Consider the following 17340-nt stretch of genomic DNA (forward strand, 5'->3'; position numbering starts at 1 on the left):
AGTGAGCCAAGACTGTGCCACTACACTCCAGCCTGGGCGACAGAGTGAGACTCTGTCTCAAAAAAAAAAAAAAAAAAAAACGCCAAATAAAGTAGGAGTAAGAAAAGATAATGTTAGTATTAGATATTGAGGAAACAGAAAATAAATATATAATAGAGAATCAACAAAATCAACAGTTGATTCTTTGAGAAGGCTAAAATAAACACCCAATAATACTAAGCAAGGAAAAAATAGAAGCAAGCAAATGACCAATATAATTAATTGCAAAAAGGAGTCATCACTTCAGATCCCACAGACATTTAAAACTCATAGGAAACTATAAGCAACTTTATGTCAAAAATTTGAAAATTAAGATGAAATGGACAATTTCTTAGTAAAATATAACATCAAAAATGTACAAAAAAGAAAATCCAAATGTCCTATAACTATGAAAAAAAACTGAATTCACAATTTTAAACCTTCCCACAAGGAAAACTCCAGGCCCAGCTGGTTTCAAAGTTGAATTCTACCAATTATTTAAGAAAATTAATATAAGTCTGATACAAACTTTTTTAGAAAACGGAAAAACAGAGAATACTTTTCAACATATTTATGAGGCCAGAGTAACTTTGATTCCAAAACCTCACATGAACCTTATGAGAACTGAAAATTATGGGCCAGTCTTACTCATGAACATAAATGTGATAATTCTCAATAAAACACTGGCAAACCAAGCCGGGCGTGGTGGCTCACACCTGTAATCCCAGCTACACAGGAAGCCAAGGCAAGAAGATGGCTTGAGCCCAAGAGTTCAAGAATAGCCTGGTCAAAGAGCGAGACTGTGTCTCATTTAAACAAAAAACAAAAGAAATTATCAGCAAACCAAATCTGTCAAATTATAAAAAGAAGAATCTATCACTACATGTTGAATTCATCCTGGAACTCCAAGGGTGGTTTAACCCGATGGAGCCCCTGCAGTCCACCCACATTTCCCCTGCTAATCTCAGCTAAAGGCCCAGCCAGAACACAAAAAGCCCCACTAGGGGAAAATTCTGAACGGTGAGAAACGAAGGCTGAGTGTCTAGGGGCCTCGGATCCCAGGGGTGGCTGGCAGGGAGTCCCTCGTCTCCTTCCTGCACACACTGGCTTGGTGACAGGCAGCCACAACCCAGAGCTCAGACCAAAAAAAAAAAAGGCCGAAGAGAAGCTGCTCCTGGGACCAACGGAGCAAGAAGGTGGGGACGTGCAGGTGGAGCCCTTGGGACCACACCTGCCCTCCTGCCAGCCCACGGTCCCGCAGCCTGCTGTAGACAAAGGCCAGCTCGGCTCCTGGGAGAGCATGTGGGGGGGCCACCGGAGGAAGGAGCTCTGCGTGCTCGGCTCCTGGGAGAGCATGTGGGGAGGGCTACAGGAGGAAGGAGGTCTGTGTGAAGACCCCCGAGGAGCTGCCGTGTAAAACCAGCCAGAATCGACAGAACCAGCACAGCAAAACCTCTGACAACCGGGCCTGGCGGGGGACACTGCCCAGGATTTAATTGGCCACTTGGTAGCTCATGTGTGGGCAGAGTAAAATAGCATCATCAAGGCTCTGGAAAGTAATGGACATTCAAACCTCAGCCCACCAGCGTGGGCCAGGATGTGCAGTGTGAACCCAGAAAGGCTGACTACCTGACAAAATAAAAGACAGAATTAACATAGATTTAATAAGAACCAGAATTTTATAATGTGACACTCAAAATGTCCGTGATACAGTAAAAAATTACAGGAGGCTGTCTGTAATTCCAGTACTTTGGGAGGCCAAGGCAGGAGGATCACTTGAGCCAAGGAGTTTAAGAACAGCCTTGGCAATATAGTGAGATTCCATTTCTGATTTAAAAAAAAATTACTCGTCATATTAACAACCAAGAAAATCTCAATGTGAATGAAATAGACAACACCAAGATGACACAGACATTGGAATTATGGGATGAAGATTTTAAAGCAGCTGTCATAACAATACTCCAGCAAGTTACTGGGAAGGGTAGAGGTGAGAGAATTGCTTGAAGCCAAGAGTTTAAGATCAGCCTGGGCAACATAGTGAAACCCCATCTCTACAAAAAAAAAAAAAAAAAAAAAAAAAATTAGCTAGGCATGGAGGTGGTATGTACCCATAACCCCAGCTCTTCAGGAGTCTGAGGCAGGAGGGTCACTTGAGCCCAGGAGGTCCAGGCTGCAGTGAGCCATGATAATGCCATTGCACTCCAGCCTGGGTGACAGAGCAAGACCCTGTCTCTAAAAAAAAAACAAACAAATACACAAACAAAAAACTCTGGCAAGCAATTTAATACACTCTAAAAACATATGGCAAAATGAAAGTTCCAGTAAAGTAAGATATAAAGAAAACTAAGGCCAACTGTGATGGCTCATGCCTGTAATCCAAACACTTTGGGAGGCTAAGGCAGGAGGATCAGTTGAGGCCAGGAGTTCAAGACTAGCCTGGGCAACATAGTGATACTCCATCTCTACAAATATAAAAAGAAATTAGCTGGATGTGGTGGTGCACACCTGTAGCCTGTAGTCCCAGTTACTCAGCAAGCTAAGGTGGGAGGGTCCCTTGAGCCCAGGAGGTCAAGGCTGCAGTGAGCTATGACCATACCACCACACTCCAGCCTGGACAACAGAGCAAGGCCCTGTCTCAAAAACAACAACCACAACAACAACAAAAAAAAAAAAAAAAAAGGAAAAAGAAAACCAAAATGGAAATTTTAGAAACAAAAATCTCACTGAATGGGCTCCACAGCAAAATGGAAATGACAAAAGAAAGAACTGATAAACTTGAAGAACAGAGGAAAAGAAACTATCCAATTTGAACAAGAGAGAAAACAAATTGAAAAAAAAAACAAAACACAGCCTCAGGGACCAGCAGGACAATAACAAAAGACCAAACGTTTGTGTCCTCAGAGTCCCAGAAGGAAAGAGTGTGGAGCCGAAAAAATTACTTGAAAAATAATGGATGAAAACTTCTGAAATTTGGTGAAAGGCATAAACCTTCAGATCAATATCAAAAAGAATAAACCAAAGAAATCTATGCCCAGATACAACATAATGAAATTTCTGAAAACTGAAGACAAAAACTCTTTTTTTTTTTTTTTTGAGATCGATTTTTGCTCTTGTTGCCCAGGCTGGAGTGCAGTGGCGTGATTTCAGCTCACTGCAACCTCTACCTCCCAGGTTCAAGCGATTCTCCTGCCTCAGCCTCCCAAATAGCTGGGATCACAGGTGCCCGCCACCATGCCCAGCTAATTGTTGTATTTTTAGTAGAAACGGGGTTTCTCCACTTTGGTCAGGCTGGTCTTGAACTCCTGGCCTCAAGTGATCCACCCGCCTCAGCTTCCCAAAGTGCTGGGATTGCAGGCACCCGCCACCACACCCAGCTAATTTTTGCATTTTTAGTAGAGATGGGGTTTCACCATGTTGGTCAGGCTAGTCTCAAACTCCTGACCTCAAGTGATCCACCCACCTCGGCCTCCCAAAGTGCTGGGATTACAGGCGTGTGCAACCGCGCCCAGCTAATTTTTGTATTTTTAGTAGATACGGGGTTTTGCCATGTTGGCCAGGCTGGCCTTCAACTACTGACCTCAGATGAGCCACCTGCCTTGGCCTCCCAAAGTGCTGGGATGACAGGCATGAGCCATGGCGCCCGGCCTGTCAACGTAATTTTAAAAGTTAAGTGTGAAAGAATGTCTATCATATTCATCCTTGCCATTAGTTTTCCTTCACTCCTGATGTTCCCAGTTTCCTTCCTTCCGTTGTGTCTGAAGTACCTCCTTTATCAGTTCTTTTAGATCCAGTCTGCTGGTGACAAACTTTTCCTTCATCTGAGAATGTCTTTATTCACTCTCATTCCTGAAGAATATTTTTACTGAATGTATAATTATGGGTTGACAGTTTTTTGCTTTCAGTACTTGAAAAATATTATGCCATTTCCTTCTGAGGAGGAATCTGATGACAGCTGCTGCTGAGAACCCACCACCGCTCCAGTCACTGTCCCCTGTGGGCTGTGCATCGCTCTCTCTGTGTGCTTTCAACAGTTTTTGTCTTTAGGCCAGGCGCAGTGGCTCACACCTGTAATTCCAGCACTTTGGGAGGCCAAGGCAAGTGGATCATTTGAGGCCAGGAGTTCGAGACCAGGCTGGCCAACATGGTGAAACCCTGTCTCTACTAACAATACAAACGCCACCAGCTGGGCATGGTGGCACATGCCTGTAACCCTAGCTACTTCGGAGGCTGAGGCATGAGAATCGCTAGAACCCAGGAGGCAGAGGTTGCAGTGAGCCGAGATTGTGCCACTGCACTCCAGCCTGGGCAACAGAGACTCCATCTCAAAAAAAAAGAAATTCATTTCAAATATAAAAGAGAGAGATAGGTAAAAAGAAAAAAGGATGAAAAAGTTATACCACGCAAATGCTAATCAAAAGAAAGCTCGAGTGGATTAATTAATACCAGACAAGGTAGACCTCAGAACAAAGAACGTTGCCAGGACAAAGAGGAAGATTACATAACAATATAAGGGTCAATTATCCTAAAAAAAAAAAACCCTAAATGTATACACATCTAACAACAAAGATACAAAATATATGAAACAAAAGAATCATGATTTAAAAAATAAAGATCTATATTAAAACAGGAATAGAAAGAAACTTCCTTAAACTCCCTCCACTACCCCCACCACAAAAACCTTCAGCAAAAACTAAACCTAAAAAAGTGAAATGCTGAAAGTTCTTCCTCTGGGATTAGGGAGAAAGACGGCTATTATCAACATCATACTGGAGAGTTTAGCTAGGAGCGATCATGCAAGAAGAAGTAAACAATATCAGCATTGGAAAAGAAAAATAAAACCTCCCTTATTTTATTTTATTTTATTTTATTTTTTTGAGATGGAGTCTCGCTCTGTTACCTAGGCTGGAGTGTAGTGGTGCAATCTCAGCTCACTGCAACCCCTGCCTCCTGGGTTCAAGTGATTCTCCTGCCTCAGCCTCCCAAGTGGCTGGGATTACAGGCGCCCGCCACCACCCCCAGCTAACTTTTTTGTATTTTTAGTAGAGACGGGGTTTCACCACGTTGGCCAGGCTGGTCTTGAACTCCCGACCTCAGGTGATCCACCCACCTCGGCCTCCCAAAGTGCTGGGATTACAGGTGTGAGCCACCGCGCCTGGCCAAAACCTCCCTTATTTGAGACAATCTGTGCCAGTGGAGTGTCCTGTCTGGCCCCTCCCTTTCTTTTCCTGCCTCAAGCCTGCAGGTGGGGCCTGCCTCCCCTACACTAAGGGGGGCTGTGGCTCCAGCAGGGTGAGGGCATCTGTGTGGAAGGCAGCCAGGCTGGGCTGTCAAGCTCGGTGACGCTGGGGAGGCATCCAGGCAGGAGAGGGGCCTCCAAATAGGGGAAGGGGCCACAGCAGCAATGGGGGATTGGTTACACCAAGAGGACTCGATCAAAGTAACTGTGTTAGTGATAATGGGAGAGCCCGGTTTCTCACTGTTGGAAAAGGAAGTTAGAATAATGAAAAAGAAAGCTAGAATGCTAGAATGAACCTTTTGATGTTGGACTAACCACAATGGAATAGATTAGCCTATGAGTTTGTCTTGAAATTAAGACCTTCCATTCACCAAAGACACCAGTGAAGGAATAAAAGGCAAGCCACAGACCGGGAGAAGATATTTGCAACACATATAACCAGTGCTAGGCTCATATTCAGCATAAAATACCCTAAAAAATCTATGACAAAGGGCAGATAATCCAATAAACAATGGGCAAAAGACATGGCCTGGAGCTTCAACAGAGAGGCCATCAAGAGGCCAACTCTATGGACTGAACTCTGTCCCCAGATTGACAGGTTGAAGCTCTCACCCTGAACATGACTGTATTTGGAGACAGGGCCTTTGAGGAGGCAGTTAAGGTTACATGAGGTCCTAAGGCTGGGGCCCTGGACTGTTGCCCTTATAAGAAGAGGAAGAGTCGGGCGCAGTGGCTCATGCCTGTCATCCCAGCACTTTGGGAGGCTGAGGTAGGCAGATCACGAGGTCAGGAGTTCGAGACCAGCCTGACCAACACGGTGAAACCTCATCTCTACTAAAAATACAAAAATTAGCCGGGTGTGGTGGTGTGCACCTGTAATCCCAGCTACTCAGGAGGCTGAGGCAGGAGAATCGCTTGAACTTGGGAGGCAGAGGCTGCAGCGAGCCGAAATCATGCCATTGCACTCTACCCTGGGCAACAGAGCAAGACTCCATCCCCCCAAAAAAAAAAAAGAAGAGGAAGAGACACCCGCTGGGGGAGGAGCCACGTGAGCACGCAGGGGAGAGGGTGCCGTCTGCAAGCCACAGAGAGGCCTCAGGAGGAACCTACCCTGCCGGCAGCCTGATCTCTGACATCCAGACTCCAGAAGTGAGAAAATAAAAACCCATTGTTTAAGCCACCCAGGCTGTGGTGTTGAGTTACGGCAGCCCTAGCCAATCATATACCAATGCACACAGGAAGAGATGTTCAATCCCACGAATCTCATGAATTTGCAAATTAAACCAAAATAGGATGTGCTATGTGTCCACTAGAGGGAACAGAAGGAGCCGCTGACCACGTAAGTGTTGGCGCACATGCAGCACCACGGCTACCTCACACGCTGTGAATGGATGCTTTGGAGAAGAATCTGGCATTATCAAGTGAAACACAGTGTAGGTCTGAAGACGCCAGACAGAAGCACAGGTGCCACAGAATTCCATTCACACCAAAATAGGGAACACTAACTGCAGTGAGGAGCCAGGGCACGTGGGCTCTGGAGGGAGCACAAGGGGCTGCTGGGCCGGATGACACCGCCCCAACGTCTGCAATAGCCTTGAGCTGTATATTTGCTATGAGCGGACTTTCTGCAGGGGTCAGATTTCAGTTTATAAAGGGACAGCAAGTAGCCCAGTGAGACGCGGACTCACCAGTCGTCTCTGTCAAGGTGCGGACGCTGGGCTGAGACTCAGCATGAGGTGAGGACATCTTTAAAGGATCCAACACATCTTCTAGATGCTTTTCCAGAGTTTTAAACTTATGCTTTAGAGTTCGTATTTCTGCTTCAAGGGCCAGAACATAATCTGCCAAAAAAAACCCCACTGAATATAACGCATACATAGCATCCTTTTGCACCTCCCTCCTGTGAGCACCAGCTCAGGGAGCTGATGCCAGCTCATGCCCGCCAGCTTCACTGTCCCTGTCCTCCACACACTACAGCTTCACTGTAGTTTCCACACTTTGTGTGTGTCAGACTGAAAGACCTTCCCTCCCCTCGCTGGCCAGAGTGTGCCAGCCAGAGACCAGCACAGTCTCCATGCTTTCTAGGAAGGGCTCAGCGATCAGGAGCAAATGCTCCACCTGCCGCCAGCCCACGTGCCTCTGTGCAGAGGGGCCAAGTCCCATCTCGAGAACGGAAGCTCTGCATCCATCCCGGCATCCGCCCACCCATAGCCACTCGTGGGGTCCCCGGGGGTCGGGAGGCCCTCATCAGCTCTGCCACGGACGCTCCTCTGGAGGAGAGGCCTGCGGTCCACCAGCCCCTGCTACCAACCCACTCTGGGACAGCACGACAGCAAGCCAGCCCTGGTCCAGGTCTAAAACAGGTTTTTAAGTGTGTCAAGCAGGTACCCTCATTTTTTCCTTCCACTTTACAAATATAAAAGCTTTTTGGTATAAAACTTAAGATCCCTTCTCTTGGAGAAAAAGCAGTTTTCATACTTTGAGTTTATTACGGGAATGTTAACTTACAGGACTCTGAAATGAAGCCTCCTTGAAGCCAGTCGAGACCCATGCTCCCGTCTGTCCTCCTCCCTCCCTCTCCCCCTTCCCCTCCCGCTCTGTCCCTTTCTCCGCCTTACTCACCAGGAGTGGCGGCATCTCCCCCAGCCTCTGGGTCAGGCTGGTTTGCATCTGTGCTCTCTGCCGCTGTCTGGACGGGAGGAGGAATCTGATGGCTTAGAGCCTCCATTTCTTTCCTCATCTGGGCAATCGCGTTTCGCAAGCTTGTGTTCTGCTCTCGGAGCCGCTGGATCTCACTGGATAGAAAATCTTTACTTATTTCTTCTTCATGCTGCATGAGGAGCATCTGTCAAATACAAGGAAAAATGGCTACAAAAAGATGAATGGTTCCCCAGCTTGTCCGGACAGGCCGCGCCTCCTCCCTCCCCGAGCCCCTCTCGGGCCAGTCCCCCGCTTCAGCTTGGGCTGTGGTCCCTCCCCAGCCCCAGGGCTGTGACGCCTCCTTTCCGACCCGACAGAAGTACAAATGTGACACTCAAGTTCCTGAAGCCTCCGTACTGTTGAGATCCCTAGAGTGTCAAATCCACAGAGGCGGAAAGGGGAACGGGGGCGCTGGGGCTGTGGTGGGGAGGGGGAGCCAGTGTTTCTTGGGGACAGAGCTTCAGTTTGGGAAGATGAGAACGTTCTGGAGAGGGTGGTGTGATGGCTGCACCTCCGTGTGAATGCGCTTCATGCTGCTGAACTGTGTGCACCAGAAAACAGTTAAGGCAGCCGGTTTTGCGTTATGTGTACTTTACTTTAGTGCAAACAGCTACTGAATAGGGGGGAGAGCAGGTTCAGGGCACGCAGAAGAAGAGGCAGTGAATATAAACACCTGGCAACAGAAAATACCCGAACTGAAGCTCAGAAGGAAAGGGGCCAAAGAAGAAAAAATGTGCAGAGCTCTGGAGACCAGGAACAAGGTGCACAAGGAACCAGGAGCCCAGACGAACGCGAAGGCAGGACACGCGTCTACAACAAGGCCAAACATGTTACAAATGTGCTGAAAGCCACACATCACAGATGACGAAGCAAATGCACTGAAAGCCGACATCACAGATGATGAAGCTCAGTGAACCCTAAGCACGATAAACAGAAAGAAAATCATACCAAAGAGCACTGCATAATCAAACTGCTGAAAAATCAGCAACAAAATGGAAACTCTAAAAGCAACCAGAGAAAAGAGACGTGTTACCCTAGGGTCAAAGGGCAGGCATAGGGATGACAGACCCCGCAAGGAGCCACCAAGGCGGGAGGACAACGACTCGAGGTGGCTCCGGCGCAGGAGGAGAGACAGGCCCCGCCCACCCAGTTCCTAGGGTGAGGGAGTGTCCTTCTCTAACCAAAGGTGAGGGGCACTTCTGCCTCTGACCAGGAGGGACTCACCGCTATGAGTCTTTCCCTCCGGCTGTGAACAACTAGAACACCAGACACATTAGAGGAAACACCTGCTTCCAGACGCCAGCACAGACCCCAGATACCGGAGAGGGAAACAAAGTCTCAGGCTCTGGCCCAGCTCAACCTTGAGTCCAGCCAAGATGTGTGCAAAAGGCATAGCTTCCTCTCCTGTGGAGCCACCCTGAGGGATGCAGAGCCTGCTCCCTACTCTGTACTCCGTGAATACAAACCTGAAGCAAGACCTGGACCCCTTCCCGGGACGCTCTGACTCCCCAGCCCATTGGCTCCTCCATGCTCACCAGCAAGGCCAGCTGGCCTGGGCTCCCAGGAGGAGAGCTTCACATGCTGTGCTTAGGGATGGAGATGATGCGAACAGAACGTGAACCTCAACTGGCAGTTTAGAAACGGAGACAGTGTAATGCCTAACCTTGTTTTTACCCTGACTTGCTACTTTAAATTTTGCCCTGTTTGTCTCTTTAATCACCTAGCCTTTTTTCTCATGTAAATAAGACTCTCTCTAGCTGGGAAAGCCGGACAAACTCCAATGGACCCCTTAATTTACAAGACACTAAGGGCTCCTTACCCAACCCCCTTCTGCAAGGAGTTGACCTGTGTAAGCAGATCCTCAGCATTTCAAAGGAGCCCAATTAACTGATAAGGTACTGGCACAAACAATGTATGAAGTTCCCAGGATTTTTCTCAAAGAGATAACAACATAAAGCCTTGAGTTCGTGTCCGGCATAGCATCTATATCTAACTCTAATGAAGGATTTAGAGCCCTGCACCTGGTACTGTTGCTTTTTGTAACATTTGTCTTTTAAATTGTTTATCTCTCTGTAACCATTTGCTTCTTTTGATTCTTGCATGTTTTTACTTCTGTAGAATTATTGCATTTGAGTTCCCCTCCCCTTCCTAAACCAAGGTATAAAAGTTAATCAAGCCCCTTCCTCGGGGCCGAATTTTGAGCGTTAGCCGCCTCTTTGGCTGCCGGCTTAAATAAAGGACTCTTAATTCATTTCAGAGTGTGGCATTTTCTCTAACTCACCTGGGTACAACAACAGGAAACTGCCCACCGCAGTGCCGTGATCACACTGGCGAACAACATGAAGGACCATTGGTAAGAAAATCGCTAGGTGCATTATGGTGTGGCCACTTGATAAAATATGCAGCCATTTAGATTCTGTTTGTGAAGAATTGTAATGACGTGGGAAAATATTTACGGTAGAACCAAAATGAAGAAAGAATTCTGGAGAAACAGTCGCATGGGGGCAGACCCTTGAAGGCCGTGCTCCACCTGGCCAGTTACAGATTGGGATACCGAGTGCCCAGAGGCTTACCAGGATCTGTCCTAGGACGCGCTGAGGGTGCTGGCTGCATGGCCTCACTGGCTGAGCATGCCCACCACAGCGGCAAGCGAGGCTCAGAGGGCTCGGCAGTGTGAAAGGAAAATATCACTAAGCTAAAGGGAAAAGTCAAGCTGGGAACTACTCAGGGCAAACCTGCCTCCCATTCTATTCAAAGTCACCCTTTGCTCACTGAGATGAATGCATATCTCACTGCCTCCTTTGGAGAGGCCCATCAGAAACTCAAAAGAATGCAACCATCTATCTCTTACCTATCTATGACCTGGAAGCCTCCTCCCCACTTCGAGTTGTCCCGCCTCTCCAGACGGAACCACTGTTCATTTTACATATGTTGATTGATGTCTCATGTCTCCCTACAATGTATAAAACCAAGCTGTGCTCTGACCACCTCGGAACATGTCATCAGGACCTCCTGAGGCTGTGTCATGGGTGCGCATCCTCAACCTTGGCAAAATAAACCTTCTAAATTAACTGAGACCTGTCTGAGATTTTCTGGGTTCACATTTTGGTAACCACAGGGAGATTCTGAGTGGAGATGCCTCTGACCTTTGACAAAATTCCTATCTGTACTTGGTACTGGAATGAGCTAACTTTATGGCTCAAACCAACAGGACAATTTGCCAAGGTCTGGAAGCACCCCCTCCAGAGAATCCCTGATCTCCCCAAATTTGGTCAAGATCTAAAGTTTATTTTGCTGTATAATGTTGGCAGAAGAGCTGAGGCAGGGCTTGCTTGTCTGACATAATGTAAAAGAGTCTTGGAACATGTCCTGGGTCCAGGGTCTAAAACCCCTCGTGACCTTTGGAACACCAAGCTCTGTGCCAACGGGTGGAAGGCTGCCCTGCCACACTACAGTCTAAGCCCAGGGCATAAAACCCCTTGTGGCTTGGAAAGAACCCAGGGCTCAGGGCATAAAACCCCTTGTAGCCTCTGGAATTGTGTCCAGACTTGCTGGCACCTTGCTCCTTGCTCTCCCAAGATCATAAATCGATTTTATCTTGAATTAAAAGAACCTGTTCTCCCTTATCTCGAGTAGCAGAGCATATGCGAAACCGTCACAGCTATGCTTGATGCACCGCTACCTTTCTACCCCTACGTCCTCACGCCCTCACCTGTCTACCCCCACAGCCGCATGTCCTCACTACCTGCTTCTTTACTTGATTTACCAATAACTAGTGTGGGCTCCCAGAGCTCGGGGCCTTCGCAGCCTCCATACACTAGCATTGGCCCCCTGGACCCACCCTATGTACTCTTGTCTCATTTCTTTGACTCTGCTGGACTTCGTAGCCCCGACGACCTGGTGTTGGGTCTGATCACCCAACTCCAAAAAACTCCCTTTTTTTGGAGTTTTATTTGCTTCCAACAAGGAAGGCAAGTTTCTCCTGCTTCATGATGATGGAAGGCAGGTAACTCCTTTATGGAGTGTGCACTCACTTCCAACAGGGAAGATGAGGGTTTTTTTTTTTTTCCTGTTTCTAGGATGGTAGAGAGCAGTTTTTGGCCTGAGGTAAGTACTCACCCTAGGTAAGTAACTGAATTGGCATTTGTCTTGGCTAAAGTTAAGATTAGCTACAAGGCCGGGCATGGTGGCTCACGCCTGTAATCCCAGCACTTTGGGAGGCCGAGGTGGGCAGATCACCTGAGGTCGGGAGTTCAAGACCAGCCCGACCAATATGGAGAAACCCCATCTCTACTAAAAATATAAAATTAGCTGGGCGTGGTGGCTCACACCTGTAATCTGAGCACTTTGGAAGGCCTAGGCAGGCCAATCACCTGGGTCAGGAGTTCGAGATCAGCCTAACACGCAGAAACCCCATCTCTACTAAAAATACAAAAAATTAGCCAGGCATGGTGGTGCATGCTTGTAATCCCAGCTACTCAGGAGGCTGAGGCAGGAGAATCACTTGAACCCGGGAGGCAGAGGGTGCGGTGAGCAGAGATCACACCACTGCACTCCAGCCTGGGCAACAAGAGCAAAACTCTGTCTCAAAAAAAAAAAATTAGGCCAGGTGCTGTGGCTCACGCCTGTAATCCCAGCTACTTGGGAGGCTGAGGCAGGAGAATCACTTGAACCCAGGAGGCGGGCGGTGGGGGGAGTGGGGAGCGGTGAGCCAAGATCGTGCCATTGCACTCCAGCCTGGGCGACAAGAGCAAAACTCTGTAAAAAAAAAAAAAAAAAAAACTCCAAAAATTAACCAGGCATGGTGATGCACACCTGTGGTCCCAGCTACTCGAGCAGCTGTGATGGGAGGATTGCTTGAGCCTGGGAGTAGGAGGAGATTGCACCATTGCACTTCAGCCTGGGCAACAAAGCGAGACCCTGTCTCAAAATAAATAAGTAAAAACTACATGAATGAAGGACGAGCTAGGAACATTCTTCTTACCAGTTAGGATCTGAGTCCTAAGTACACTCGGCTGCCTTAAGCCAAGCCTCAGGCAGAGAAGCAAATTGAATGGGAGAGAATGTGCACCAGCGGCCGGAGGCTTCGTGCGGGGAGGTGGGACCAGCAGGGGCAGGGACTCTTGGGTGGTCTTGTTGGGGTGGTCTTGTTGGGGTGGTCTTGTTGGGTGGTCTTGTGGGGTGGTCTTGTTGGGTGGTCTTGTTGGGGTGGTCTTGTTGGGTGGTCTTGTTGGGGTGGTCTTGTTGGGGTGGTCCTGTTGGGGTGGTCTTGTTGGGTGGTCTTGTTGGGGTGGTCTTGTTGGGGTGGTCTTGTTGGGTGGTCCTGTTGGGGTGGTCCTGTTGGGGTGGGGTGCTTGGGCACACTAACATGTCGGCTGCACTGACCTGTGCACTCCAGGCCTGCGCGTTCTTCTGCGTGTACAACACCCCACAGAAAAAAGCCATCTGCAGGCCTAGGGCAGTCCTCCCGTGCTGGGCCCTCTGTGCTCTCCCCCAGCCTCCTACAGCCCTGCACCCCGCTCCCCTCTGCCTGTGGACCCAGCTCTGCTCTGATGAGATGTGACAGCTCAGGCAAGCTCCTCAGTGTTCCCATGTCTCAGAGGACATGGTGCCAACCTCCAAGGTGAAATGAGTGGAGGGACATCAAGGCCTAAGGGCAAACCCTGGCATAGGATGAGTACTTAACTGTCGGCCACTAACATCACTGCTCAACAAAATCAGGAGCGGTGATGACAGATTCCTAGCATAAAATGACCTGCTGTGACAGTCCTGAGACAATACCATAAGAACAAACTCACATGAACGTCTGATTTCTAGTTATATGTGGATTTGGGACTTTTGAAACTTTCGAATATGAAAGACACAAAGAAGCCTGAGTTTACCTTAACTCTCTAAAGCTTCTGACTCACCCTTGTTTGCGCAACAGATCATTTAAAAAGAACACAACTGAAAGACTTAACTCCAGTCTTGGTAGGATTTGGGGATCCAGTCCTATTTTCCCACTGCTGCTGTTGAGCAAAGTTTCAAAGAGCAGGCTGGGCCCTCTCACCTGTGTCCCTGGTCCAGGGAGCCCATGCATCCTCAGGGCCTGCATGGCCTGGTCTCGTTCCAGGGTCACGGCCTTCAGCACCACCTCCTGCTCCCGTAGCGCCTGCTCTGTCTCCTGCAGCTTGGCAGCAACCTGGGAAAAACGCTGGGACTCAGTCCCTGTGTGGATGACAGGGCAGCTCCCATGCCTACTGAGGCTCCAATGGCACACATAGGTGGGAGATGCTCAGAGCACCAGGCTCCCCACTGTGGCCAGGCCGCCAAACCCTTCCTGCCCACACACACCCCGGGCTGCCCTTGCAGGCCAGCGGGGATCATGCAGCGCTACTCAAACCACGCGGTTGGTCAGCTACAGAAACAGCTTATGCAAGAAAGTCAAGGCAGGTGGACAGGCGGGGAGCATTTTTATTACTCTAATTTTTGTTGCTACACAGCAAACTGCTCAGTGAGGTTTAGTGTTTGCAAATTTAAAGAACCATTTGGTGAGAACCAGACCTGTCTTGCCCAGCCCCACCTCCACAGAGACACCGAGAAGGCCCCAGGCCCTGGTGGCCACACACACCTGACTTTTTGCCGTGGTCAGACCCTGAATCAGGGCCTCTGACTTTTGGATCTGGTCCCTTTCAATGTTGTCACAGCGGCGCTGCCAGTCCAGGCCCAGCTGCACCTGATCACGCTCCAGGCTCCGCTCCCTTTCCATCGCCAGGGACAGCTGTTGCTTGTACCTAAGGACACGTCCAACCGCCCAGCATTAATGCTTCCTGATGTCACTTCCACAGGAAAAGTGGAGGCGTGACGGGAAAGGCAGGGCTGACGCTGTCCCTCCTGCTCTTGTGTGGCCTGCGCTGTGCTGACATGCTCCCGAACTCCTGTGGCTGGGCACACGGGGACGCCCAATACAAAGACGAGCAGGCGCCAAGGATGCCCAGATGCCGGAGAAAACCCAACACCACGGATAAGGGTGATGGATGAGGGTGATGCACACAAAAACAGAAGAACCAGCATGCAGGAAGAGAGGGAGGAAAGCAACAACCTTGAAAGATCATAAACGCGGTTATGCACAAAGGAACCAAGCTATGAAAGCAAACAAGCAGACCAGGGTGGACCCAGCCACGGGGCAGGCAGGGCTGGGAGAGCCCCCGGAGCAAGTGCAGAGCACGGTAGACCCAGCCACGGGGCAGGCAGGGCTGGGAGAGGCCTCCCCTGAGCGAGTGCAAAGGGACAGAGGGGTGGGAACACAGGAACCCGGGGGCTTCCTCCAGAAAACCAGCGTCTTAGATCAGAATGGAGGGAGGAAGCCACCCAGGATGTAAAGGGGCAGGTCCACTAGGACAGAGCAGACGCCAGCCTTCAGAGAGCTCTAGAGACTCTACACACACACAGTAAGGGGAAACGAAGTCTACAGGGAAAAAAGAACAAGAATTGGACTGGGACTAGGCTTTACACCAGCAACTCTGGGACAGAAGGCCATGGGGCCACACACTGGGGGCAGAATTCCAGGCTGCGGGTGATCCTGTGACGGGGGAGGGGACCCTCCTGTCCCAGGCAGTGGCACAGAGATGGTGGCATGGCTCTGCGTGAGACTGGAGGGAGACTCTCCTGCTGGCCTTGTTGCACCGGTAAACTTCAGGGAGTTTGAATGATAGCAGTTGAGCCACCGTGCTGTGAGAGGGTCCCTGGAGAGGCTGCGTGGCCAGGACTGAGGACGCCGTTAGGGTGCAGAGTGACCCTGGCTGTCAGCCAGCGAGGGAATGGAGACCTCGGCCCCAGAGCTGCAGGGACTTAATTCTGCCAACAGCTGGGTGAGTCTGGAAGGGGCCCTGGGCCTCCAAGGAGAGGCAGGCCCAGCCATCATTGATTCCAGCCTGGAGAGACCCTGAGCTGGGAACGGCTGAGCCCTGCCCAGGCCCTGGCCCCAGAACCTGAGATAATAAATGGGTGTTTAAAGCAGCTAAGCTGCTAAGTTTGTGGTAATTTATACACAATGTGTTCTTGTTTTGTTTAATTATTTTTAGTTTTTTTTTGGATACAGAGTCTTGTTCTGTCACCCAGGCTGGAGTGCAGTGGTGTGATGTTGGCTCAGTACAGCCTCCACCTCCTGGGCTCAAGTGGTCCTCCTGCCTCAGCCTCTTGAGTAGCTGGGACTACAGGTGCATACCACCATGCCTAGCTAATTTTTGTATCTATTATGGAAACAGAGTTTCGCCATGTTGCCCTGGCTGGTCTCAAACTCCTGGGCTCAAGCCACCTGCCTGCCTTGGCCTCCCAAAGTGCTGGGATTACATGTGTGAACCACCACACCTGGCCACACTTTTTTTTTTTTTTTTTGAGACAGAGTCTTGCTCTGTCCCCCAGGCTGGAGTGCAGTGGCGTGATCTTGGCTCACTGCAAGCTTTGCCTCCTGTGTTCACGCCATTCTCCTGCCTCAGCCTCCTGAGTAGCTGGGACTACAGGCACCCGCCAACACGCTCGGCTAATTTTTTGTATTTTTAGTAGAGATGGGGTTTCACTGTGTTAGCCAGGATGGTCTCGATCTCCTGACCTTGTGATCCGCCCACCTCAGCCTCCCAAAGTGCTGGGATTACAGGTGTGAGCCACCGCGCCCGGCCTTTTTATTTTATGTTTTGGGACAGAGTCTCTCTCTGTCGCCCAGGCTGGAGTGCAGTGGCGCAATCTCGAATCACTGCAAGCTCCGCCTCCCAGGTTCACGCCATTCTCCTGCCTCAGCCTGCCGAGTAGCTGGAACTACAGGTGCCCGCCACCACACCCGGCTAATTTTTTTGTATTTTTAGTAGAGACAGGGTTTCACCGTGTTAGCCAGGATGGTCTCAATCTTCTGACCTCGTGATCCGCCCACCTTGGCCTCCCAAAGTGCTGGGATTACAGGTGTGAGCCACCGCACCCAGCCCCACAGATACATTTTTAAATACCTGTAACTGCAAAAATAAATAAATCTTTAACACAACACAGCAGCTGTCACCATGCCTATTTTCCCACTTTAAACAACTGGGACACTGGGCAGAAAATGGGGCACGGCTTTCACAGAGTGAACGATGAACACACGAGCGGTGCGGGGCTGAGGCCCCCTCAGAGAAGGTCCTCGAGAGATGGGCCCACTTGCTGCCGGGCTTCTCTCCACAGGCCCTTCCGGATCCCCACAGGGACGGCGAACCACGCAGAGCACGGTGGTCTTGCTGTGAGGAGATGAAGGTTGGAGTTTGGAGAAGCTGAAGTGGCTGAAATGGGCTTCATGAGGCAGAGGGGCAGAGAGGAGGGATCCTAGGATCTGTGCAGGGATCCCCTAGAAGCTGTGGCTGACAGCCACATGCAAATACACA

General features: G+C 49.6%; 1 protein-coding gene across 8 annotated transcripts in view; it reads right to left on the reverse strand.

The window, feature by feature from the left end:
- CCDC57 (coiled-coil domain containing 57) overlaps positions 1–17340 on the reverse strand; it is a 115186-nt gene that overhangs the window by 64223 nt on the left and 33623 nt on the right. For all 8 annotated transcript variants that reach the window (XR_008515719.2, XR_008515720.2, XM_063718347.1 and 5 more), the window contains 4 exons: positions 14565–14727; positions 14004–14135; positions 7877–8099; positions 6943–7095 (listed from right to left, as the gene is read on the reverse strand). Coding sequence is in view for 6 of the 8 variants with exons in the window: in XM_063718347.1 (XP_063574417.1) it covers positions 6943–7095; positions 7877–8099; positions 14004–14135; positions 14565–14727 (671 nt within the window). In the remaining 2 variants the exon portion in view is untranslated. The remainder of the gene's footprint in view (positions 1–6942; positions 7096–7876; positions 8100–14003; positions 14136–14564; positions 14728–17340) is intronic.

This window comes from Pongo abelii, chromosome 19 (genome assembly GCF_028885655.2).
Source record: "Pongo abelii isolate AG06213 chromosome 19, NHGRI_mPonAbe1-v2.0_pri, whole genome shotgun sequence".
Lineage (NCBI taxonomy): Eukaryota > Metazoa > Chordata > Mammalia > Primates > Hominidae > Pongo > Pongo abelii.